At 35.7% G+C, this 25,622-nt stretch overlaps 1 protein-coding gene and 1 pseudogene across 1 annotated transcript; one reads left to right on the top strand and one right to left on the bottom strand.

Moving 5' to 3' along the window:
- Positions 1–1,885: 1,885 nt before the first annotated feature.
- Positions 1,886–4,284, top strand: LOC127432153 (cytosolic Fe-S cluster assembly factor nubp2-like; annotated as a pseudogene).
- A 727-nt stretch (positions 4,285–5,011) lies between these two features.
- On the bottom strand, positions 5,012–21,796 carry LOC127432155 (V-type proton ATPase 16 kDa proteolipid subunit c). Its single transcript, XM_051683006.1, has 3 exons — positions 21,524–21,796; positions 7,144–7,327; positions 5,012–6,059 (listed from the first exon to the last, which is right to left on the bottom strand). Exons 1-3 carry the CDS (start codon positions 21,594–21,596, stop codon positions 5,855–5,857), a joined length of 462 nt encoding a protein of 153 aa, XP_051538966.1. The 5' UTR covers positions 21,597–21,796; the 3' UTR covers positions 5,012–5,854.
- Between the last annotated feature and the right edge of the window lie 3,826 nt (positions 21,797–25,622).

Here is a 25,622-nt window from a genome sequence, read left to right as displayed (position 1 = left end):
ATGTCGATACTTCAAATGTTGTGAAAATAGGCATTAACCCAAAAATATAGTGTCACATGACACAATTTACCCCAATCATTAGCCTGTTTTAATCATGACGACAAGGGATACATCCTTGAAAGCCAATTTATTGTACGTAAAACATTACTTGCACTGGATGGATTGGTCTTAACGGCATTCCTGCACAGATCCGATGCTGCAAACATGACACTTCCAGGAGTGCCAAATATCTCGTATCATGCACCTGTCATCGACAAGTGCAAGGAGAACAAATGAATGGCCACTCTTTGCTATTAATTTAATCGCGGTAGCCATCCGTTTATTTATTAAAGTTGCTTTTCCACACCATTCAAAATAATAGATAGCAGTCATGAAATTAGCCCACAATACAAAAAACATATAATTTCTATGCACAAAGATATTTTAAAAATAAATACACAATACTAGGAGAAAAGCTTCAGTGTGATTTTTTTGGAACACTAACAGCCCAATTTATTAAATTATTGTTTAGCTTACTTTTGAAAAAATGCCGACAAAATTACCTGTATTAAATTTAATCACCAAACGAATAAAGCATTAAATTAAAAAAATAAATTACCAAATGAAAAAATAATTTTGTTAGGCCTATATAATTGCCTCTTTTTTCTATACACAAACTTAAATTAGCCTTACCCTGTTCTGTAGATGAAAAAAGAGTAGAGAGGCAGATTTGTTTTGCGATAGACCAAAACGTATGCGACAAAGTGTTTGTTTTTTTTAAGCATGACGTCATCACGCACACCATTTTTAAAGATAAAAGGCCATTTGAATGGAAACAGGCAGAAGACGGCAAATTTTGCAAACCTTTTTTATTTTTTTTATTTACGCATTTTCACTTTGTCGATAACAAAACAGCGCAAAAAGTGGATGGAAACTAGGATAGTGAGGCATTTACAATGGAAGTCAATGGGGCCAGTCTGTAAACGTTAAAATGCTCACTGTTTTAAAAGTATGGCCACAAGACGTAAACAATATGCGTGTTAACATGATTTTAGTGTGATAAAATCCCATACTAACCTTTTCTGTGCAAAAGTAAAAGCCAATTTTACAACTTCATTGCCATGACGATGTAATGTCAACAAATCCCAAAACCCTAAAACGACTGTAAAAATGACAACTTAAACAACTTTACAGCTCAAATATAACATGAGTTTTAACTGAAGAATGAATGTAAGTGCTTTTATAGAATTATAAGCTTCGCATTTCTGGCATTGAACGCTCCAAAAATTGGCCCCATTCACTTCCATTGTAAGTGCCTCACGGTGACCTCGATTTTTGCTTTTTTTTAAAGAAAAGGAGGGACGAGTCTAAATTATTTTTTGTTTTAATCAACATTATGCCACAAATGCTGTCGACTGAGCTTAACTTGAACCCCGGAATATTCTGATTGTATACGTTTATTTATAGGCGAGATCAACAATGCAGAACGTCATTGTGAGTGTGATGAACAGCGAGCAGGACTGTTATTTTAAGTCTTTCAGAGTGTATATGCAATTAAACAGAATCACCTCACAACTAACTGTCTTTCATTAATCTATGCTGTTATAAAATGCAACAAGATAAAACGGAGATAAATGCAACTTTTTGAGCAATACATGTCTCTAGACACATGTACCATGCTAGAATAGTAAAATTCGGAGTACCCTGGAATACTATAAATACCATGGTACATTATGTTACTCATTAAATTATCATGATTTCGATCTGATACCATGATACAACCACAGTACTTTCTGGTAATGGTAGCAAAGCTACATTGGGTTTAAAATAAACTTTAAAGAGAACAGAATGTCTGAATGTCTTTAAATAAGTGTATTAAATGAAAACACAGTATTTAAACTCACATATGCAAGTGTCTCTGTCAGAGCCATGGAACCTGGATCAGGTGAAGCACGTGGTTCTGGTTCTGCCAGGTAAAGGTGGAGTGGGCAAAAGCACCATCACTACTGAACTCGCCCTGGCGCTCAGACAAGCTGGCAAGAAGGTGAACCCACACTTCTGTTCTATTCTATTGTTCTTCTTTATTCCTCTCTGTTCTATTCTAGAATATTATATTCTATTTGGGTCTGTTTTTCTATAAAAAGATGTGTTTCAGGTTGGTATTCTGGATGTGGATCTGTGTGGACCCAGTATTCCGCGGATGCTACATCTAGGAAAGCCGGAGGTACATCAGTGTGATGCGGGGTGGGTGCCAGTGTACGCAGACCCCCAACAGCAACTCATGCTCATGTCCATTTAGGTGGAGGGGACCTAAAAAGACAGGTTTGATCTTTGACAGTAAGCCTTAATAATTTATGTAAGATAATTGGAATATTAAGATTGAACAATATTGCAACCATAAAAATAGTTAGCAATAAGTAAAAAAAAAAGTGTGTACCTGATTTGCAATATTTCAGTGTAATGTTCAACAGAGGCGCAAAAACTATAGATGCAATGTATGCAATGCATAGGGGCGCCATAGAAGTTGATTAAAATGGTGAAAAAGAAAATGACAACCAGTTACAGCAGCTAAAACATGCACATAAAAACGTTATTTGTTGACAACCTGTTGTTGAATGTTAATTGATGTTCTCTCAGCTCTGATTGGTCAGTTTGTCAGTGATGTGGTGTGGGGTGAACATGACGTTCTGTTCGTGGCCACGCCCCCTGGGACATCAGATGAACACCTGTCTGAGTGGACGGAGCTGTGCTGGTCACAACACCACAGGTAAACACACACACTGTGGCGGGACTGTCCCTGATGTTACTATACTGTAAGTCTCTTGTCTGTTTAATAATACCCAACACACTTGCACACACATGAACCGCCCTTTCAAATGTTGTCAGGCAGTGTCTACAGGTGACGTCAGGCACGAGATCACCCTCTCTAAGAAAACAGCTGTGAAGATTCTTGGCATCGTGGAGAACATGAGTGGCTTTGTGTGTCCACACTGCTCTGTGAGTATAAAACACAAACACATACAAACAGTGCCTTTAACTGATCTAGTAATCACTGTCCTTTATGTGTCTTCATCAAACATGTGTGTTGAATCTCATACAGTGTTGATTGACATGACAAAGGCCACATTTTTACCACTTTACCATTATTTTGATCCCTTGCAAACACTAACATCTCCTTCAGGAAATACAAATCTCGTTCCAGTATTACATTTCTGTGTGCTTTCAGGAGTGCAGTAATATTTTCTCCAAAGGTGGAGGTGAGGAATTAGCCAAGCTCATAGGATCTGTGTTTCTAGGTAATGTGCTGATCAGACTTACTTCTGTGCTTCCAGTATTCACCACTAGATTTTGCACATCATGTATATTTTGTTTCACATCCTCCTTTTAGATGCTGAATGTGTGTGTGTGTGTGTGTGTGTGTGTGTGTAGGCTCTGTACCGCTGGACCCTCTCTTGACAGTGAGTCTCGAGGAGGGCAGGACGTCCTGCAGGCGTTTCCAGAGAGTGGCACTTACACGGCCATCTGTGATATAGCAAACACTCTCCTCAGCAGCCTAGAAGCCTGAAACAGCAGCACACACACACGACAACACAAGAGACTGAAACAGTGCTTTACATTCATGTTTCTTCTTTTATTATCTCATTCAAGATGGTTCAGTGAACCCAACAGTCTAGCTTAATTGTGTGAAATACTTTTTTGAAGATGCAAAGTGATGCAAAACAATTCAACAGAGAATAATTCGGCTCCATCTGAAGTCATTTCTATGGTATGAGAGGATGTCTTTTGTGTGTGTGTGTGTGTAAAATGTGGAATACAATGTTAAATACTGGTGCAACTCTCAATTAAAAAAAATACACTTGGCATTATTGCACATGGTGGCATGTAGCAGGGTATATTCACAAAATAGCATGGCATTGAGTGTCTTATTGTTAAATATAATGGCTACTATGCAAGAAAATATTAAGGACATATTTTTATTAGAATGTTAAACAAATTTGTTAGGCAACTTTCTGTAAATATGATCCCCTTGTGAGAGACCCCCTTTCCTAAAATATGAAGGCAACTACTGTATATATTGTCATGTATTAAAACCCATTTATACATGTGTGAGAAAAATAGTAAGCGTGATATTATAACAGGGATGAAAACTCGTGAGGTGACAAAGGTGAGAAAATCAAAGCAGGTGTACCAGATGTATATTTTCAGTTGATTTGTGTGTTATATTTAAAGCTTTAGGTGTTTAAGCTTTAAGTAACCTGTATAAGAGATTTTAATAAGGTAAATGTAGAAAATTGTACCAAAACAATTGGGCAAATTAGCTTCAGATAAGATGACTTTAGCTGAAATGAGTATTTTGCATGCCTGTTATAAAGACAACATGGTGTTTTCTAAATTAAATAGTTGGTTTTTATAGTATTGCACTAAAGACCAAATAAATTATTAAAATATATGAAGAAAAGTATTTTTATTGTATTTAGTTGACACTGGAATTACTGTATTTTTTTACCCACTATTAGAATAATCTTACAGGTATAAACCTAAAGAAAAACAACATTTTCAAATGAAAAGAAAAGCAGAAAGAAACAGTAATACTGTAAAGTTCTGTAAATGTTTTCGGTTATTTTACAGTCTTTTTCTCTTAACTTTTCCATGGACCTACTAGCACCCTCTTGTGCCCCCCTAGTTTAAAAAACCCCAGTGCTGGAAAACATAGTCTCTGACATGTAACCAAAGTTAAGATTCATCACTTACTTTTATGAAACTCATATGAATTTTTCTTCTGAGGAACACTGATATTAACACTGGAGATATTAGCTAGTATGTTGATTTCAGTCACCATTCACTTACTTTTTTGACGTTTTAGACCCATGTTCAACAGTTATTAAAGAGTGTAATTTAGTTGTAGGAAATCTTCCAGGTCTGTTGGTCAATTATCAACGCTGATACTGAAGGGTCGGACATATAAACACAGCTGTACACACTCACACGCTCAACATGAAGTGTTTGATGAAAAACACAGGGAGCACAGGCATATGGAAATTACACTTGTGACACCCTCAGAGGTGCGCACACACATCTTTAATACAACCAAACATCAGCTATACACACAAAACAACCATAAATACACACATCGAGCTGAAATACCCCCCAATACTGCACTCACCAGCAAACCCAGTTTATAGACAGTACAGGAAACCCAGCCGGTGCAGCTCTATTCTTATATATCTGTATATATGTTATGCATATATAAATATCAATCAGAGGATTTGAGGAGCTCCAAGTACATTGTCATGAACAATATCTTTATAAATAAAATCAGTGGAAAAAACAACTATTCCATTCCACATACAGATTCATCAGGGTTTTTTTTTTTTTTTTTGCCACTTTACAAACACTCACATCAATGTGGAAATGTATAAAAAAAAAAAACTCCCAAATCATGTAATAGGAAGAGAGATAGGAACCAATGGCATTCGTGCATTTCGTCTCTTTAAACGTGAAAAGAGCAAAAGAGAACACGTGATTGGCTAACAAAACGATAGGCAGGAGGGGGCGGGAAACTAACAGAGAATGAGATCTATTACTTCCATTATTATTATTATTATTATTATTATTATTATTTTATCTTCACAGACACAGGACGAAATCACTATATACTGCATTTACAAGAAATCAAAACTATCAAACTGGGACGACTGTACACTTTCAGTGTAAAACCAAACGCAAAGAGCCTGTTGAACCTTTTCAATTCAATTCTTCTTATATTCGTTTTTTAGTTTAAGGTTTTGTTTTATTTTCCCCCCTTCCCACTTTAATTTTCAAGCTCCACGTCCCCCTTCGTCTGGTACAGCAGCGTTGCGTGTCAACTGCCAGTTTATTTGGTTGAGAGAATCAGAGCTACAATGAGGCCGTAGAGACCCAGGACTTCAGCGAAGATCAGAATGAGGATCATGCCGACGAAGAGGCGCGGCTGCTGAGCGGTGCCGCGAACGCCCGCGTCTCCGACAATGCCAATGGCAAAACCGGCCGCCAGCCCGCTCAGACCCACGCTAAGCCCTGCACCCAAATGCAAGAAGCTCCTGCAACACGGAAAAAAAACAATCAGCAGAGCTCAACAACAAAAACACGGAAATGTCGCACCTTGCTGAACATTATCATTGCAAGTTCTGCCGATTTAAATCTGTAGCTGCCAAACATAGTCGAGATTGTGTAAATGATTTGACAGTCCTTAAAACATCAAACAAATCAGTAATGTTTGCACTATATGCCATCCTATGAATTTATAGTTTTCAAGATTAACATTATAGTTCCCAGCAATTATAGCAAATTAAAAATGTAATTATCTGTAGTAGGGTGACTCTAACAAAACCTGTCATGAAAATATCCTAGTCCAATTTTACTCCAAAATCTAAATTTTTGCATATTGAAAATGAAGCCTATTTTTAGAGCCAATAAGTGTTATTGTCATGATAGTTACGCACGTTACCCTCCAATTCTCATAATCACAATGTGAAAAAATTATATATTATTTTAATAAACTTTTTGTCTTTTTTGCATATAGTGTATATTTTTAAATTACATTTATTTTAGTATTTAAATTAATGTAAATGTAAACTTTAGTAAAAAATGTACACATCATAGTCAATTTAGATGATTTGTGACTGTAATACTCTAAATAAATAAAAAAGATTGTGTTACGGTTATAAGATTTATCACTGAATCGTCCAGACGTGTTACGGTAATGAGAATTGTGGGTAAAATGTACTTTAGTGTCCTGAAAATAATGTCACAATGCAAAAAATCGTAATGGACCTAAATGTAGGCTTCATGCAAAATAAAACATCACATTTATTTTGCATTGATTTGGGGTTAAACATTACCAGAAGATAGACATATTTCATGAGAATCATCCAGTAATATCTGGACGATCAAAATTTTTTTTGTAAAGAAAACGTGAAAATATATATATTTTCTGCTATGTATAAAATTTGTTGTTAAAAATAAAATGTATTGTGATGGGCCAATGAAAAAGTTCAAATCTAATTGGGCCAGCAGAAGAAAAAAACCCCCACATTCATTAGTAAAGAGTAAATGTGTTCTCACCAATATAAAATATGCCAAAACAGCTACCACAGAATACAGAATCAGAGTTCAGTAACTCACTTGTACAGAGTGATCTTGTCTGAAATGTTGTTGGCGATAAGAACGGCCACGACCAGGCCATATATAGCGATGATTCCCGCCATGACGACAGGAATGATAGACTTCATGATCAGCTCTGGACGCATCACAGACATGGCAGCGATACCCGTGCCGCTCTTTGCTGTGCCGTATGCCGCACCCAATGCTAAAGAGAGAAAAAGAGAGAGTATTTGTTATTTTTAGGGGCCAAGCACTGAAAGTGCGTAGGCACCTATTGTATTCGTTTGTGTTCTTCTTTTTCCACCATTTAAGTCTATGGCAGCCAATAGAACCAAACATAAGAAAGTTATGAAATTTGGCACACTGATAGAGGACACTCTGAACTATAACTGACCCAAATTTGGAGGCTCTATCTCAAACCCTCTAGCGCCACCAACTGTTCAAAGTTTCACTTATTTTTATGTTTATAATTTTTGAACTGTAAGGCCTAGAATCAAAATTATTTTTTTCCTCTTATTCCTTGGCACATGCCGAGTCGAATGCATACCATGATTTCATAGGATCTGCACAACATTTTTTGTGTATCATCTAGGGACACTGGGGAAAAAGTTATCAAAAGTTTTTTGGTAGACCAAACCGTTCTCGAATAACCATTCGAATTCAATGGCAAGCACGTCAAAATGGATGTGACAATATAACTACGCGATGCATAAGCGTACTGACACGAAACTTACTACATGTGATCACAAGCATGCCCTGAGGGTACTTGCAGCATTTCGGCACAGTGCCACAGCGGTCGGGAGATATGAAAAATGCCTATTTTTTCTTATAACTTCGAAAGAGTTTGGCTTAAAATGATAAGGCTGGTCTCTTTAGATTCCTTGGGGCATAACAACTTGTATTATTTAAATTTTCCTACATCGGCCATTTTGAATTTTGCCATAAAATGCTGTATTTTACATATGCATTGGCGTACCATTACGAAACTCAGTATGCATCATCAGCACTATGCCCTGAGGGTACCTATAAAGGTTTGGGCCAGCGCCACCAAGTGGTCAAAAGTTATAATTATTTGTTTCAAAATGCTTATAACGTTAGGCTATTTTGGCCTATCATCCTGTCACTGCACTCTTTAGATTTCTTGGGTCATGCCGAATACGCTGATACCAAATTTGCCATGGTCGGCCATAATTCCTGCCAGCCATTTTTAATTTAATTGAAAACCTACTTTTTCAAACTCCTAGTCCGTATGTCAGATTCGCACAAAATTTGTCGTGTATCATCTAAGGACACTCACGACAAAAAAGTTATCAAAATCTTTTCGATAGACCCAGCGGTTCTCAAACAGCGCACCAACGAATTCAATGTCAAGTCTCCAAAAAGCATTTGAGGCTGTATCTCCGCAATACGCTTTGCCTTGTTTACATAAAACTTTGTATTGTGTCATTGTTACCACACCCTGACTGCACCATATAAATTTGGTGTCAGCGCCACCTATTGGTCAAAAGTTATAAATAATTTTATTGTAATATACACAATTTCACATATTTTTTCATACCGCTTTTCTTAAAATCACAATCAGTGATGTCCAATCATGCTTTCTTCTCATGCCGTTGCTCTGCTTGGTCAAGTAATTGCTGCTTGTAGCTGTATTTATTTATTAACTCAAACAGCAGCTAGATCTTTATGCTCACAAGGAGAATTAATTCCTAATATCATGCAGATTTTTAATAAACAAGTTATGTGCTTCATAGTAAAACTGCCCAGACACATCAAACCACATTGAGAATAAAGTGGAATTGAACTCAATCTGTTCAGACGAGGCAATTTGGAAAAAATGTACACTAGCTGTATATTTACAAATGTTCTTCTGTTTCCTTGGATTCTCAGTATTTTAAGATGGCTATGATGTTTTGGGAAATACGGTAATGCTGTGTTGGGTTGGTCTTGTCAATTCTGCTGACCTGCACATACACGGTTAACCCTCTGCTGTATATTTCAGTTTGTTCATCCAGGAATCTTATTTTAATCTTAGTCTGTAGGATTAAAGGGTAACCCTGCTGGAAATACCTTCAGCATTAGCCATGATTACAACTACTACTGCACCACAGAATCAAACAAACTAGCCAATAAGATTGAGTGTGTGTTCAGTGACAGATGGGCCCATGCGATGAAGAGCAGAATAAATCCTTTAGAGTGCAGATGGCCATCATTCACACACACACTCCAGTGAATTTACCAACACATATAGAATTTAAGAATGATCCAACCTGCTCTTAGAATAACAGAAATAACAGATGGCATGTTGAGAAGCAAGGCTTGAGGTGTGCTATTACTTTCCTGATTGATTTGGACTTTTGATTTCCGCCTGGTAGATGATAAAATGGGCAGCAACCAAAAAATCCCATAGATTTAGATTAAATGAGGGTCCCGAGCCATTTCTAAAAACCAGAATACCCAAGACTTGTGGATGGACTTTTTTAAATTTATTTTTTTATCCCCTTTTCTCTCCAATTTGGAATCCGCAGTTCCCAATGCTTACTAGGTCCTCATGGTGACGCAGTTACTCACCTCAATCCGGGTGGCAGAGGACAAGTCTCAGTCGCCTCCGCTTCTGAGACAGTCAGCCGCGCATCTTATCATGTGGCTTGCTGGGCGTGTTACCGCGGATACTTAGCACATGTGGAGGCAATCACGCTATTCCACGCAATCTCCGCACACAACTTACCACGCGTCCCACCAAAAGCGAGAACTGCTATCGCGACCACGAGGAGGGTAACCCATGTGGCTCTACCCTCCCTAGCAACCGGGCCAATTTGGTTGCTTAGGAGGCCTGGTTGGAGTCACTCAGCACACTCTGTATTCGAACTCGCGATTCCAGGTGTGGTAGTCAGCGTATTTGCTCGCTGAGCTACCCAGGCCCCTTGGATGGACTTTTTTGAGTTGGAGTAGTTCCACCTTAGTAGGGATGGGAATTGAAAGGAATTTCACGATTTCAATCTCAATCTTTTTAAAGGAAGAAATATTTGTAAATAAGAAATGCAACTGACCCTTCGCTAAGCTTCGCCCCCACTGGTTACGGTCACTCGCTCTGACACGCGTTGCAGAACTTCCTATAGGGCTGAATGGGAGACTGGCGTGTACGGCGCGATTTTTGGCTAAATATTCTCATAAACTAAATTGATAATAGTCTTACGTGGGCTAGAATGAAGAGTGACATTTTAAAGCATATTTATCTGACTCCTTTTTAAAGAAATTGTTAAATTATACAGTAATTTGATTGAAAACTGTGCAGACTGTGAATCCAAATTGAGGCAAACAATTATCACAGTTACTTGAAAAGAGAAAAGCATCATTTATTAGCGATACATTAGTGTAAGTGAACAGAAAGGCTCATAACTTCTCATAACACAATCACTTTGATGATGTGAACACTTTATTTACTATCGCCTTTATTAAGACCTGAATCAACACGTAAAATAAAGTTAAATTATTAGCTTTAATTTACCTTGGAGCAAATGTACTGTAGGTGTCCTTGCTTATGTTATACAGTTGAAGTCAGAAGTTTACATACACCTTAGCCAAATACATTTAAACAGTTTTTCACAATTCCTGACCTTTAATTGTAAAAAAAAAAAAAACATTCCCTGTCTTAGGTCAGTTAGGATCGCTACTTTATTTTAAGAATGTGAAATATCAGAATAATAGTAGAGAGAATAATTTATTGCAGCTTTTATTTCTTTCTTCACATTCCCAGTGGGTCAGAAGTTTACATACACTTTGTTAGTATTTGGTAGCATTGCCTTTAAATTGTTTAACTTGGGTCAAATGTTTTGGGTATCCTTCCACAAGCTTCTCACAATAAGTTGCTGGAATTTTGGCCCATTCCTCCAGACAGAACTGGTGTAACTGAGTCAGGTTTGTAGGCCTCCTTGCTCGCACACGCTTTTTCAGATCTGCCCACAAATTTTCTATTGGACTGAGGTCAGGGCTTTGTGATGGCCTCTCCAATACCTTGACTTTGTTGTGACCGAGCTTTAACTTCCTGGCTGATGTCTTGATATGATTGCATGATGCCATCTATTTTGTGAAGTGCACCAGTCCCTCCTGCAGCAAAGCACCCCCACAACATGATGCTACCACCCCCATACTTCACAGTTGGGATGGTGTTCTTCAGCTAGCAAGCCTAACCCTTTTTCCTCCAAACATAACGATGGTCATTATGGCCAAACAGTTCACTTTTTGTTTCATTAATCCAGAGGACATTTCTCCAAAAGTAAGATCTTTGTCCCCATGTGCACTTGCAAACTGTAGTCAGGCTTTTTTATGGTGGTTTTGGAGCAGTGGCTTCTTCCTTGCTGAGCAGCCTTTCAGGTTATGGCGATATAGGACTCGTTTTACTGTGGATATAGATACTTGTCTACCTGTTTCATCCAGCATCTTCACAAGGTCCTTTGCTGTTGTTTTGGGATTGATTTGCACATTTCGCACCAAACTACGTTCATCTCTAGGAGACAGAATGAGTCTCCTTCCTGAGCTGTATGATGTCCTAAACGACTTGCCAAAACTATAGTTTGATCATATTAAATCTGTGGAGTGGTTAAAAAATGTGTTTTAATGACTTCAGACTAAGTGTATGTAAACTTCTGACTTCAACTGTACATGTTCATTTTGGAATTTTAATCCATAACATTCTCTTCTTGAGATTTATTTAAAGAATTATTATTGTATTTTTTTTTTTTTTAAAGAAAGAAAAAACACAGCGTGTATCCTCTCTAGGTACCTCATGTCACAATTACAAATGGCCCAGCAACGTTTTTTAAATTTTTTGGATGATTTCTATAAATTTATGCTTAAAACTACTCAAACACACATTGTTCCCGTAGACTCTTGTTGTAAAACAGCAAAAATTTGTCAGAGAAATGTTGGATTGCAACAGTTGCTAAGATCAGAAAAGCTTTTAGGGCGGAGCTTAGCGAAGGGTCAATTATTTTTGGATTGGAAGCATTGTATGTTTTGCTGTAGATTCAAAACAACCGACTCATGAGAGTAATTCGCTCAGGAATCAGGCTTCACTGGTCGCGCTGTATGTTTCACACTGCTGATTAAGTAGCGGTGTTGCATTGCTGTTGAATGGTATTTCAGCACAGTGTCCCGTCAACATCGGTGGAAGAATGCATGTTCAAGAACCGTTATTGGAACCGCAAGTCATGAAAATCATTCTGTCCCGGTATAAAAAAAAAATAAAAATAATTAAATCCTCAGTTCCCAGCCCTACACCCAAGCATCATGGTGATGGCTTTTGCATGGGGGAAGCACCTCTCACTTTATCGTTAGAAACTGTTAAAAATCTAGTTATCTTTATGTTATGGACAATATTATATATTATTGAAACTTTAGCTATAATTTAGAATTTTACAAGCATTAAATGGAAATCAGGCCATTATATAAATATAATGTATAATAGATAACAGATGGATAACACCTTTGTATCCTGTTGTAGAAAATGAATAGCATATGCTATTTGAATTGGAAACAATAACAATCTGATATCATATATACCTCAAATATTGGCCTAATTAATCCTGATAATTACAAAATACTAATATTGAACTATACTTCAATATTTCAATATAAGTGCATCATATAATGGTGATTTGGTCACCATTATATGATGCACTTATACCTACTCAAGTCTCAGTTCTAGAACATATGGCCCTAGAGATATACTAGGTGAACACACTATTGCTCTACTAAACTGCCTTAGAATATACATTTACATTTATTCTTTAAGATGACATTTTTATCCAAAATGACTTACAAATGAGCACACAACTAAACTGACTCAACTGGGACATGATGACAGATCAGAAGAGATCTGTCAGAACAAAGAGTGGTATATCTCAAATTAGCTCCAGCTTTTCCAAAAACTGCCTCAATCACCATCTGTGTGAATCACCACTGTTAGTCACACATCAAATCACATATTCCATGAGTAAATATAGTGTAGATCCGATCACATGATCTTAAATGACATGCATTCTCGTGGCAGGTTGGGATTCAACAAAAGTGTCTGGACTTCAAATAAAATCTCACTTCCTCTATATGGAAGATTAAACTTAACCTGACTAACTGTCAGACTAAATTAGTCCCTCCTAGACACTGCAGGAATGTTCTAGAAATGTGAAACTTACATTAATTATTTTTTGAGCTGTAAAGTTGTCCATAATTGAGAGGTGGGATGTAATTTTTGTGGTGGGACTACTTCCCTAGGCGGATTAACGTTTTGTGATGCATTACCTACGTAATTCTTCTGTTTGGATGTAAACAGCCCTATTGTTGTATACTACAAAAGTTCCCCGTTACTGGCTTTACATAGTCATGACAGGATAAGGTTAGTAAGCAATTAATCACACTAGTCCCACAATAAGACATTTGTTTAGATCTTTGGGATATACAGAACTTTTATATACAGGCGTGTTTTGATTTGACTTCATTTCAAATCCAAAGGTCCGAAATATCTTGTATACAAGTTATTATTAATAGTGATTAATTAACAGTAATTAAACAATTCACAAATTCGTACTATACATAGCTGTGGCATGGGGGGGTGTGGTCATGTGTTGGTCTGCGGGAGAGGGAGTGCGGTAAGGCTCGTTACCTGGCTCATAATTATCTCTAACACCTGTCTCTCATTATAGTGATGGTGGAGGGAGACCTAAAAGGCACGCCAGAGCATCAGAGAGGAGAAAGAGAGTGACCAGAAAGCTACAGCAGACAGAGTGAGAGTTTTACCTTTATAACGACAACTGTTGTGCCTTTTAGGTCTCCCTCCGCCATCACTATAATGAGAGACAGGTGTTAGAGATAATTATGAGCCAGGTAACGAGCCTTACCACTCTCCCTCTCCCGCAGAACGACACATGACCATGCCCCCCATGCCACAATAGCCTAAATGTATTAAAATTCACTAAACTCAGCATATTTTAAGAGTAAAGGTAACAACAGTGGTGGAAAAGGCTGGTAACCAATTAATCAATTTTGATTTAAAGAATGTTAAAAAATTTTCTTAGCTTGTTCTTACTATGATGGTCACAGACACAAGAGACCAAAATGAATAAAATCCTAGATGCAGTTTATTATTCAACCAAAATCCCAATAATAATCATAAAAAATGAAGATTTGGTGTATAATGCAGTACTTTTAACTGTAAACAAGAAAGAAACAAACAAGGGGCTCTCGTTTTGAAATGACGGAGACTTGACTTCGTTTCAATACTCTATATTTAAGTATTTACCACATGAAGCTTTTTATAGCCTATATATTAGGGATGCACAATTTGGACAAAAAGTAATATCGCGATTATTTGGAAAAAATTGCAACTGTGCTTTGAACTGCGAAATCCTCTTAACAAGAACAAATCACCCACAAACAAATAAATATATAAACAGTGAAACAAAGGTTACCCCATGTGACTCTACCCTCCCTAGCAACCGGGCCAATTTGGTTGCTTAGGCCACCTGGCTGGAGTCACTCAGCACGCCCTGGATTCGAACTCACGACTCCAGAGGTGGTAGTCAGCGTCTTTACTCGCTGAGCTACCCATGCCCCCAATTATTCGATTATCTAATCAAAATAGCACCGGCCACAGAGAAACACGAAGGAATAATAAAAACAAAAACTATCGTTAACTATCAGCATAGATATTTGCCGATAACCAATAGTTCCAAAAAACAACTATCGGCACTGCTAAATCGTAAAACCAATATATCACCTACATCTAGTCGATACTGTTTAAGCTAACATGGTATACTTTGTTCGCAACCCATTTTACTTGCATAATCTGACATATGTCAGAATGAAACAATCAACAAGAAAAAATATTTTATCCACAGCAGGTCTCCAGAATGAAGAACTAAAATAGTCGCAAGTGCAACCAAAAATAAATGATTGCAACAATAATTTAAAATCTAGTCGCCACTGGCGAAAGTCGGAATGTGTGCTTTCATATGTGGTTTTGTCAGATATCATCTTGTGAGTTACTGAACACATTTTTAGAGTGCCAGCGTGTCTCGCGCCGCTTTTCACCCTTCTTGTTGATGATATGAGCTTGCTGGCTGCACGCAACAACAAACACAGCGCGAGCCATGATGTCCAATTCGTGAACAAATGACTCTTTTCAACTGGGTCTTTATAATGAATCACCCATCAAGAGCTTGTTTGAACTCAGCAGCTCAGGTTAGCAGTTTGAATTCGAGTCACTTTATCAGCGATTCAGCCATCAGTGAGTTAGTAGTAGTAAACAGTAAAGTCCCACGTGTATTTCGGGCTTGTAGTTTTTTCCTGGTTGTTACTGATTAGGATTGGAGTAGCACAATAAACTGCATCTGGGATTTAGTTCAATTTGCACTCTTGTAGTCTTTGTGTCTGGGCCATCAAGTCACAGTAACGAAAGACTAAGATTTTTTTCTTAAGTGCGATATATATATATATATATATATATATATATATATATATATATATATATATATATATATATATATATATATATACAAAATATGGCCAAAAGTTTGTGGACACCCCTTTCTGATTAACAAATTTGGTTACTCTATTAAATCCAGTAAAGAAAAATCGTAATGTTTCTTTATGTAATGGCTTGGGCTTTGTGTGCTTCCACATTTTTGGCAACTGTTTGTGGATAGCCCTTTTCTGTTCCAGCATGACAATGCCCCTGTGAACAAAGTGAGGTCCATAAAGAAATGGTTTACTGTGTATGGCGAGGAACAAATACACTGGCCTGCACAAAGCCCAGACCTGAACCCCACTGATCACTTTTGGGGTGAACTGGAACAGCAACTGTAAGTCAGGCCTCATCGACCATCATCCGTTCCTGACCTCACTGATAGCCTTGTGTCTGAATGAGAGCAAATCCCTGCAGCCATGTTACTACATACAGTATAGTGGAAAGCCTTCCCAAAAGAGCGGAAGCTGTTATTACAGCAAAGGGAGAAATTGATGCCTAAGGTTTTGAAATCAAATGTTCATCAAGCACATATGGTGTCCACAAACTTTTGGCCATATAGTGTGTGTATATATATATATATATAACATTAATTTATTTGTGATGTGAGATTCAGCTTTTGATACTCAGGACCACTGAGGGACTCATACACAACTATTACACAAAATGTAAACATTCACTGATGCTCAAGAAGGCAACACACTACTACATGCATACTATACTTTATGTAAATACCTGATACGTACATTCTTAAGGGCAGTACTAAATAAAACAAAAATAAAAAGATCTTTTATCTCTTATATTTGTATAAATTCTGAAAGGGGTGTGAAAACTTATGAAACAAAAGGGAATGCAAATTTGTGCACTCAACTATACAGTATATATATATATATATATATATATATACATACATATATATATATTAAACACCTGATTAATAAGCTAACAGCTGTCTTTTCTTTGGCTTTCTATCTTGTTTTTGAACAACAATCTAAATCGAGCAATTATGTGATGTGGCAACTAAAACAGCCATTTGGCTCCTAAATGTTTCAGTTTAGGAGCCAATTGCTCCTTAGTCATTTTTTTAGTCTGGATCTCTGCACAGGAATTGATTGTATCATGAAAAGTGGGTGTCACATACCAGATTGGAACTAGGAACTCGTAAGGAAAGGGTTAAAAGATAAAAGAATAAGATTGATGACATTAGACAAGATTTAAAGTTGTTTCAGAGGAAAGTTTTGGATTGCGCACAATAAGAAAAGTGTATTAACACTTTAAGCTCTGAAGGTGTTTTAAAAGATTTCCTGTATCAGTGGTATATCCCAAATTAAAGGCTTTTAACTCGACAAAAAAACAAAAACAAAAAAAAAAACAAACACATGGAGGGTGAAGTGTTCGGTATCATTGTAAAGAAATCTTTTCACATTTTCTAATGATATAGATCATGATACATTCAGAGACACTCAGCCTAAGAAACTGATTTAAAAAAAAAAAAATCACACAAATTATTTAGCCCAAAATTTACTTTTTTCTTACATTTCTGATTTGACTTTATATATCTCTGGGTGTAAATAAGGTGGCTCCGATAAACTGCTTTTGTTTTGTTCCCAATCATGTCAACACAACAATGACTAAAGGTTTGCATAGCATGCAGACATGATTTTAGTAATGAGATTTCACAGAATGAGTTTCATTCTGTGCCATTATTGTCATCATTGAGTCTGTGTCATGTATTTGGCGCCATCTCCTGGTGGCCATATGTAACATTGTGCTACATGTGGATTATCTAATGATCTATGCATCTGATTACCTTGTGTGTGGGCTCGTTTGAACGATAATCACCTCCTCTAAGTAATATGAGTTATTTTATGTTCCATTTATGTTTCGTAAGGTTATAAGAAAAACTGCGGCATTTAAGCAACACCAACATAATTGTCAAAGACATACACTTAGCTATAGCTATTACTCGCTATATTCTTGTCTCTGGTTGTATTCTACTCTTTGAAAGCTTTCCAACAACATATGACACATGGCTATTTGATGAGTTCAACATTTTTACTAATTGCAATAACGTGTACAGTGGAATTTAAAAAAAAATAAATTATCAAAACGGAACACTTCTGATTTGTCTGCAAATTTCAAAGCACTTTTTCAGTTTTGGTCATAATGCCTGCAATCAATAAAAAGTAGAGCTTCTAAACTTTCAAACGATCCCTAATTTGTATTGGTCAAGACTGTAGTTATTAATATTTTGATAATAATGTTTTTTCTCGCACGCCCGTGGGCCCATCCGAGCTTAAAGGGTTGATAAAGTCAATTGGGTCAATTCTGATTTCATGCTGAACGGTTTACTATAACTGTGGGTGGCAGACAGTCCTATTCTGCGCTTCATATCTAAAACTAGTGATATACAGATATGGCTATTTTGCAATTATGAGCATGGCTGATAACTGTGTTTACTTTGCCGATTAACAGAAGTGTTAACTTTCCCTTGTGTCAATTAAAAAATTACCAATAGATTTGTCAAAGGATAGAAGTTTTTTTATTTCAACTTCAAGTGAATGAGTAAATATTGTGTCAAATAAGTGTTCATTTCACTTTAGAAATTTTGTGCAGATTTAATTTGCTGTAGTTAAATTGTATTTTCAATATCAGCATTTATATTGGCTATTGTCCATCCTACTTGCTATATATAGTATCGACATTGGCCATTGAAAATAAATAAATATATTAATACACAAATAAGTTATTTCGACTAAATGAAACCTGCAAGTTTGTTAAAAGAAATCGTCTTTCACTTCACTAACAGAGAAACAGCTGAGACAGAAATGCAGTTTATTTTCCTTGAGCTCAGTGCCATTCTCATTAAGTGGTTCAATCTCAAACACAAAAGGATTAGATGCAAAAATGGACTTGTAGGGCACATACATTTGCTGACCTCACTTAATAGACTAAAATCAACTTTGCAAGCACTTTAAACAAACATACAGCAGCTGCTGTGTTGGTTTGTTTGCATGACTTTCCAATGATTACATCATGCAAAAGAGGCCTGAAGTGCCGGCTAACGGTCCAGTAGGGAATAACTGGCCCGATGCCCTGCGCTGAAAATACACATAGATGACTTTGTGGTCATGATGTGTCTCTTTACTGTTAGTCGCACGTATATTTCAGCTTCATGCCATTTCCGCAGCATCCTGACAAACAACCTAAAAATGGGCGTGAAATCATGCCCTGTTTATTAATAAATGTATTTTATTGGGATTATCAATCTGAATCCAATCAGATCCGTCACTGGATGTAGCTATGGTGATATTTTAAATAAATATAGATATAAATATATGATCTATCAGAACAATCTAGTTTGATGTTATTTCACTATTAATAATGTCTAATGCAGTGCTGCCAGGCTGCATCTCAAATCCAGTATTTAATCCACTAAATCCAATCAAACTTGAGTGATAATCAATACCTGTGAAAAAAACAGTTTAACCTGTTAAATAATCCCATGCCCTCCAAAAAAAAAAAAAAAAATCTCTAAATCTTTCTAAGCCACAAGATGAAATAGAAGTTACCTCTCGAGGGTTAAATGAGAGGCCGATTTCATCATTGCATTAACATTTACTGACCCTATATATATATATATATATATATATATATATATATATATATATATATATATATATATGAGGTCAATGCTCCATATATATATAAATATATATATATATATATATATATATATATATATATATATATATATATATATATATATATATATATATATATATATATATATATATATATATATATATATATATATATATATATATGAGGTCAATGCTCAATATATATATATATATATATATATATATATATATATATGAGGTCAATGCTCTATATATATATATATATATATATATATATATGAGGTCAATGCTCTATATATATATATATATATATATATATATATATATATATATATATATATATATATATATATATATGAGGTCAATGCTCAATATATATATATATATATATATATATATATATATGAGGTCAATGCTCAATATATATATATATATATATATATATATATATGAGGTCAATGCTCAATATATATATATATATATATATATATATATGAGGTCAATGCTCAATATATATATATATATATATATATATATATATATATATATATATATATATATATATATACATACACACACAGTGTTGGGTGTAATGCATTACTAAGTAATTAATTACTGTAAATTACTTTTTCATTGAAAAAAGTCGTTTAAACGACAATGTTTTCAACTAAAAACGGAAAACTTTTTATGCGTTTTGGCTGTTCGTTTACATGACAATGGCATTTTGGGGCCTGAACGCAAACTTTTGAAAACGTGTTTCAAAGTGCAAGTTTTTGAAAATGATGCCGCTATCGTTTCCGTGTAAACATACAAAAATGCGAATTTGTGAAAACGATGATGTCATGCATGTTCAGTCTATAGGCATGTGCACAAGTACTTCAAAACAATGCGCGAGACATTCAAATCTACAATGGCGAACTACAAGACTGTGTTTGTGCTGCTCAAGATTTTTTGTTTATTGATGCTTCTCCAGCAAAGTGTAGATTTACTGCATCACTACTACGACCAGCGATCACCATCTTCATTTTTTGTGTCCATCGCTCTGTGGAAGAATGCTTATGTGCGCAGGCGCGTAGTGTTTCGTTACAAAGTGACATCGGCAACTATTGGCATGCATAATACAGCGTTTTTAGTCGTTTTCGTGGATCCGTGTGAACGGGGATCATTTTGACAAAGTTGTCGTCTGTATGTGAAACTTTTCAAAAACGCAAAGGAAAAACCTTTCCGTTTTTAGTACATCGTTGTCGTGTAAACGTACCCTTAATTTTTCAGTAATTTAATTACACTTTAACTGCGTTAAATACTGTATAGACTACAGTACAATTCTATATAAAACAATAGTGAATTCAAAATCGAAATTTAACGTCTAATGTTAAAATATATTTTTTCTAATTTAACGCTGCCCCCTTAAATTCTTTGGCCAGTTCATGAATAATTTATTTGATTTTATATGATTTATTTGAAAGAATTAAAAGAACAGTTTCATGTCTATCCTTGTATTTTTCATCTGGTCAAGGTTGATCAGGGTTTTAGAAAGTAATTAGTAATAAGTAATTCAATTACTTTTCAGACAGAGTAATTAGTACAGTAATCTAATTACACTGTAGTAGATGTAATTAGTAGTTAGTAATTAATTACTTTTTCAGAGTAACTTACCCAACACTGTATAATATATATATATATATTATACAGTGAACACACATTAAGTGCAATATTAATAAATAATTGATAAATAATTCTAATAATGCATTTTTCCTGTAATAATCAGGTCAGCACAGGCATGGACATACAGACATATATATATATATATATATATATATATATATATATATATTTATATATATGTACAAGCAGATGTAATTAAGATTATAAATGTATTACAAATCTATAAAATTAGTATATAATACTAAATGATGATGATATTAAATACAATATTTCATCAGATGCCAGGAATAATGGAACCAGCACAGACAGGTTCGGATTATAAGCACACAGACATCATTTCAGATGTCAAATCAGGAGGATTTATAAATAGGATGAATAAATGTTTAATAAATGCATAAAATATTTGAATATTAATAATAATACGTAGATAATTTCATCAGATATGAAGGATTATGTCACCCGCAGGAGAAGGTCTGAACTATAATTCTGCAGAAATAATTATGCAAGTGTAATAGTGTATATTTAATGTTTAATAGAAATTTTAAATACAAATATTTAAAAAATAAATTACCGCTGAAGACCATCGCTGCTGATGCGCCCATCACTGCGAAGAACGGCGAGTATTCTGGGCTTCCCGACGACATTGTTCTTCAGATTTAACCTCAAAACCGCAACGACACCAGACTAAAACTGCTCGACACGGGTGGAACCGCACGACCAAACGGGTACCGGGCTCTGAGGGTGAAGGGTTAGGCAGAGAAGAATAGTTTAAAGCCCGAATCAGAGAATAGAAACTGGCCGTCACGGATCCTGTAGGATGAATCTGCGGTACGGAATGGCGGCATACGTCACCTGACTCACCGTTAGGAACATCCCATCCGACTCCTGGAGGGGAAGACCATGGAAAAATACAAGGATACTCAGGCTAACGGATTCAAATAAAGTCAGAGACGATATTTAAAAGATAATCGTCATTAAAAAATTATATCTAAAGCATTTTGGTGTAATGCAGCAGACCGCTTTTTGAGATTTGCGGTTTGGTGATCTCCCCCATCTGTGGCGAGAATGGTTCGCTCCGCTTCGTGCTTTCCCTTTAATACTGAACAATATGTATGTTTTTTACTCATGTAGAATAACGATGAAATTATTTTAAATTTAATATAGCATGTTCATTAACCCGTATAAACATCTCTTAATAAAACCAGACACTTAATTGCATCATATAACATATTTCAGAGCCATATTAAGAATCTCTTTACAAAATTTTTTTGTAAATACGATCAGTATTAATTTGCATGTGTAATATTAATATGTAATCCGATACAATAATCGATTTTTTTTTGCTTTAGCTGTATTTCTTGCTTATACACTCGTCAAGGGCGTAGGTATATGCACACTGCTGGTGACACATTTTTATGCTAAATTGTTTTCAACCATTTAATGGTTGTTGAGTGGTATAATATGACTCTAATAAAATATAAGACCTTTATAATAAAGCTCCTTTATAATAAAATGCACTGTGTCACCCATTCAGTAAAGTGATGCAGCGGATGAGGATTCCCGAGATGAAGGTCATCCTGTGCTGTGACGTCACACACAGGCCACGCCCATCGCCTCTGTCAGCAATAATTTAATGAGACTCTTTTCTAGTCATATAGAACGAGTGTCGGGTCCTTATATTATAACAAATGTATGAGTTAATCTAAATGTTATCACCATAATGTTCCAGCATGTTTATACTTATTTACAGTAGTTATCCAAGTCCTGTAAAATCATAATGCCATATGATTCCTTTAATAAAGGGACTTTGCGTGTCATTCAGTGTTGGTAAACACATGTTGTTCAGGACACATGAGGGCAGATCAATTAGGCTGGTCTCATTTAGCCAAAGGGAGAGTCTGCATTATAAGGACAATGAATCACACATATCATGAGAATAGAAGAGAGCTTTTAGCTGAAATATTTAAAGTGTACAATACTGGTGATGTATATTTTGGACAGGGTTTATAGACTAATATATACAAAGCCTGAAGACTGCAACAATAAATGAGCAAATCAAAAACATTTTATTGACAACTTGCACAGTTATGATTTCCAAACTTCATCGGAACAGACGACTCCCAAGTTTAAGGAGCCAATGTGCCCTGCATATTGGAGAAACAATCCTTTACAACTACTATATGAGCAGATAAACTCATAAATATGAGACAGACACGGCTTCATTTTTGACACTATAGCTCAGGGCCCGTATTCACAAAAAGTCTTAAGGCTAAAAGTAGCTCCTAATGCTGAAATTTAGGAGCAACTCTTTTTTTTTTTAGGGGTGTGTCACTCCAAATGTAAATTTGTAATGCTAAAAGTACCTCCTAAAACAACGACAACTTAAAACACAGGCGGGCTAGGCTTCTGTCCGGGGGTCACGGCCACCCCCTGGCTCCGCCCCTGGTGAACAGGTTTTAAGCAAAAACTCCTAGCTAGGAATTCTTTGGAGAACTCCTAGTGGTAAGATACAAATCTTTGTGAATACGGCCCAGGTTTGTTACCCACAATGAGTTTTTCTCTCACATATTTAAGACTTCATACATCTTTGATAAACACGCACATTCTGTTACACACACTTGGTTTGGACGGCCCGCTTCTCCTGAACGAGACACATAAACATACACACACACCGAGCTTAATATGGTACACATCAAAAGATACTGTACATACACAAAAGTTTGATTATTAATTCAGAGATATGCTATAGGGAGGAGTGTTGAGCTTATAATATCCTCGCTTAAACTGATCAGAAACTGATATCATTGATATTGATCATTCATAGATGATTTACTAACATTTATCAACTTAAAATCTAAATAACGTTCAGTAAGTGCAAAGAAACAGATCATAAAATGTAATACTTCCCACTGTAAACCCTAATGTTGTCATTACGGGAAAAATCAAGTTGCCTTAATTAAACATTGTTCCTTCACCTTATTTGTCATAAAAATCCATATAATTTTATATGCATTTCTCTGGAGAATAAAGTTTATTTAATGATAGACCTAGAATCAGTCATTATCTTCTTTATTTCAGCTGTGTTATTGTATGACCTAAATTTGAGTCCATTCAATAAAAATTATTAGGTAGAAACAACCACATTTAAATAGCAAATCTGAGTTAAGTCTACTTGCATCTAGTTACATTAACTTGTATAGTTAAGTTCATTCTATACGATAACCAAGTGAACTTAATTACACAAGTTTTGGAGACGCCATTACTCAATTCAATTGAGGAAACGAGTTTACTCAATCAATTGAGTAAAGTCAACTTATTAGGGTTTTTAGCGTAAAATCTAAATAATATTGAGTAATTGCAAAGAAACATGTCATAAAATGTAATACTTCCTGTTGAAAAATAGTACTGCACTGTAAACTGTAATGTTGTCATTACTTAAAGTATGTTGTCTTATTTAAACATTACTTGAAATGTCATGTTTTGGGCTCATAACTCAAATATATATGTTCCTTGAACTTATTTCTATTCAAAGTCTATAGACTTAAGATTTTAAGTGTTAATAACTCAAACTATTGAGTACAAAATTAAGGCTATGGGGAATACCTAATTGCCTTGAGCTTGAATTATTTAATTATGTTTCCTTTGTCAAAGGGAACATATGGGGGCTTTTAAATAGTTGTTATTAAGAATTAAGAGGTTTTAGCTATTTTGTAGTATTATTTATGCTTTTTTTTATGTTGCAAATAGTTGTTTCATGTGATGTCAGCATTAGGGCGATCTGTGTCCCCTTTGGTCAAGTTCGACCCTTCTTTATTTGAGCTGTGTTATTGTATGGCCTAAAGTTGAGTCCATTCAATAAAAATTATTAAGTAGAAACAACCACATTTAAATAGCAATCTGAGTTAAGACAACTTGCATTTAGTTACATTAACTGAAATAGTTAAATGATTAGTTCACCCAAAAATGTAAATTCAGTCATTGTTTACTCACCCCTGTGTTGTTATAACCCTATATGACTTTCTTTCTTTTTTTCTGAACACAAAGGGAGAAATTGTGAAATAATGTTGTGCTCAGTGATGTCATACCATGGCAGTTTATGGTGACCACCTCTTCAAGCTTCAAAAGAACACAAAAGTATAATTCAGAAGTCTAATAAATTATTCCATGAGACTCATGATTGTTATGAAAGCATACGATAAGATCCGGTGAGAAACAAACTGAAATATAATGTATTATTTAGTGAAAATGTTCACTGACCGTTGATCTCCTGTGTGCGTTCATGATAGAGCACGAGAGCAACAGTTCACACAGCACCCTCGTGACATTGGGGCGTTCAAGCAAAGACTCATTTTGTTTATCTAAAAACAGGTCCTCCACAGCGATAGTGACAACAGAACACAACACAGCTGCACACAAAACAGAGAACAGAACTTACTAAACATGTCTGAAGAGTTTGTAGTCGAAGAATTGATGCATTTCTATGCCCAGCCTTATTTTTTTTAATGGAGTACTCGGAAATCAAACAGAAACATAGAGGAGTCTACAGGCAGCCACAGTCACACCATGTCCTAATCTGACGGCAAACAACACGAGATAAAAGGTATATTTTTTATGTTAATATGAGTTTTTGTCCTAAGCAGCAGTGACGAGCGACAGTACATTCTATCGAT

The sequence above is a fragment of the Myxocyprinus asiaticus genome, chromosome 41 (assembly GCF_019703515.2).
Source record: "Myxocyprinus asiaticus isolate MX2 ecotype Aquarium Trade chromosome 41, UBuf_Myxa_2, whole genome shotgun sequence".
Lineage (NCBI taxonomy): Eukaryota > Metazoa > Chordata > Actinopteri > Cypriniformes > Catostomidae > Myxocyprinus > Myxocyprinus asiaticus.
This window is presented reverse-complemented; position numbering and strand designations above follow the sequence as displayed.

Coding starts and splice junctions, on each gene's coding strand:
- LOC127432155 (XM_051683006.1), bottom strand. CDS start 21,596: ATGTCGTCGGGAAGCCCAGAATACTCGCCGTTCTTCGCAGTGATGGGC. Junction 7,328..21,523: donor AGCAGCGATGGTCTTCAGCG/GTAATTTATTTT, acceptor TTCTCTCTTTAG/CATTGGGTGCGGCATACGGC. Junction 6,060..7,143: donor GACAAGATCACTCTGTACAA/GTGAGTTACTGA, acceptor TCCGTGTTGCAG/GAGCTTCTTGCATTTGGGTG.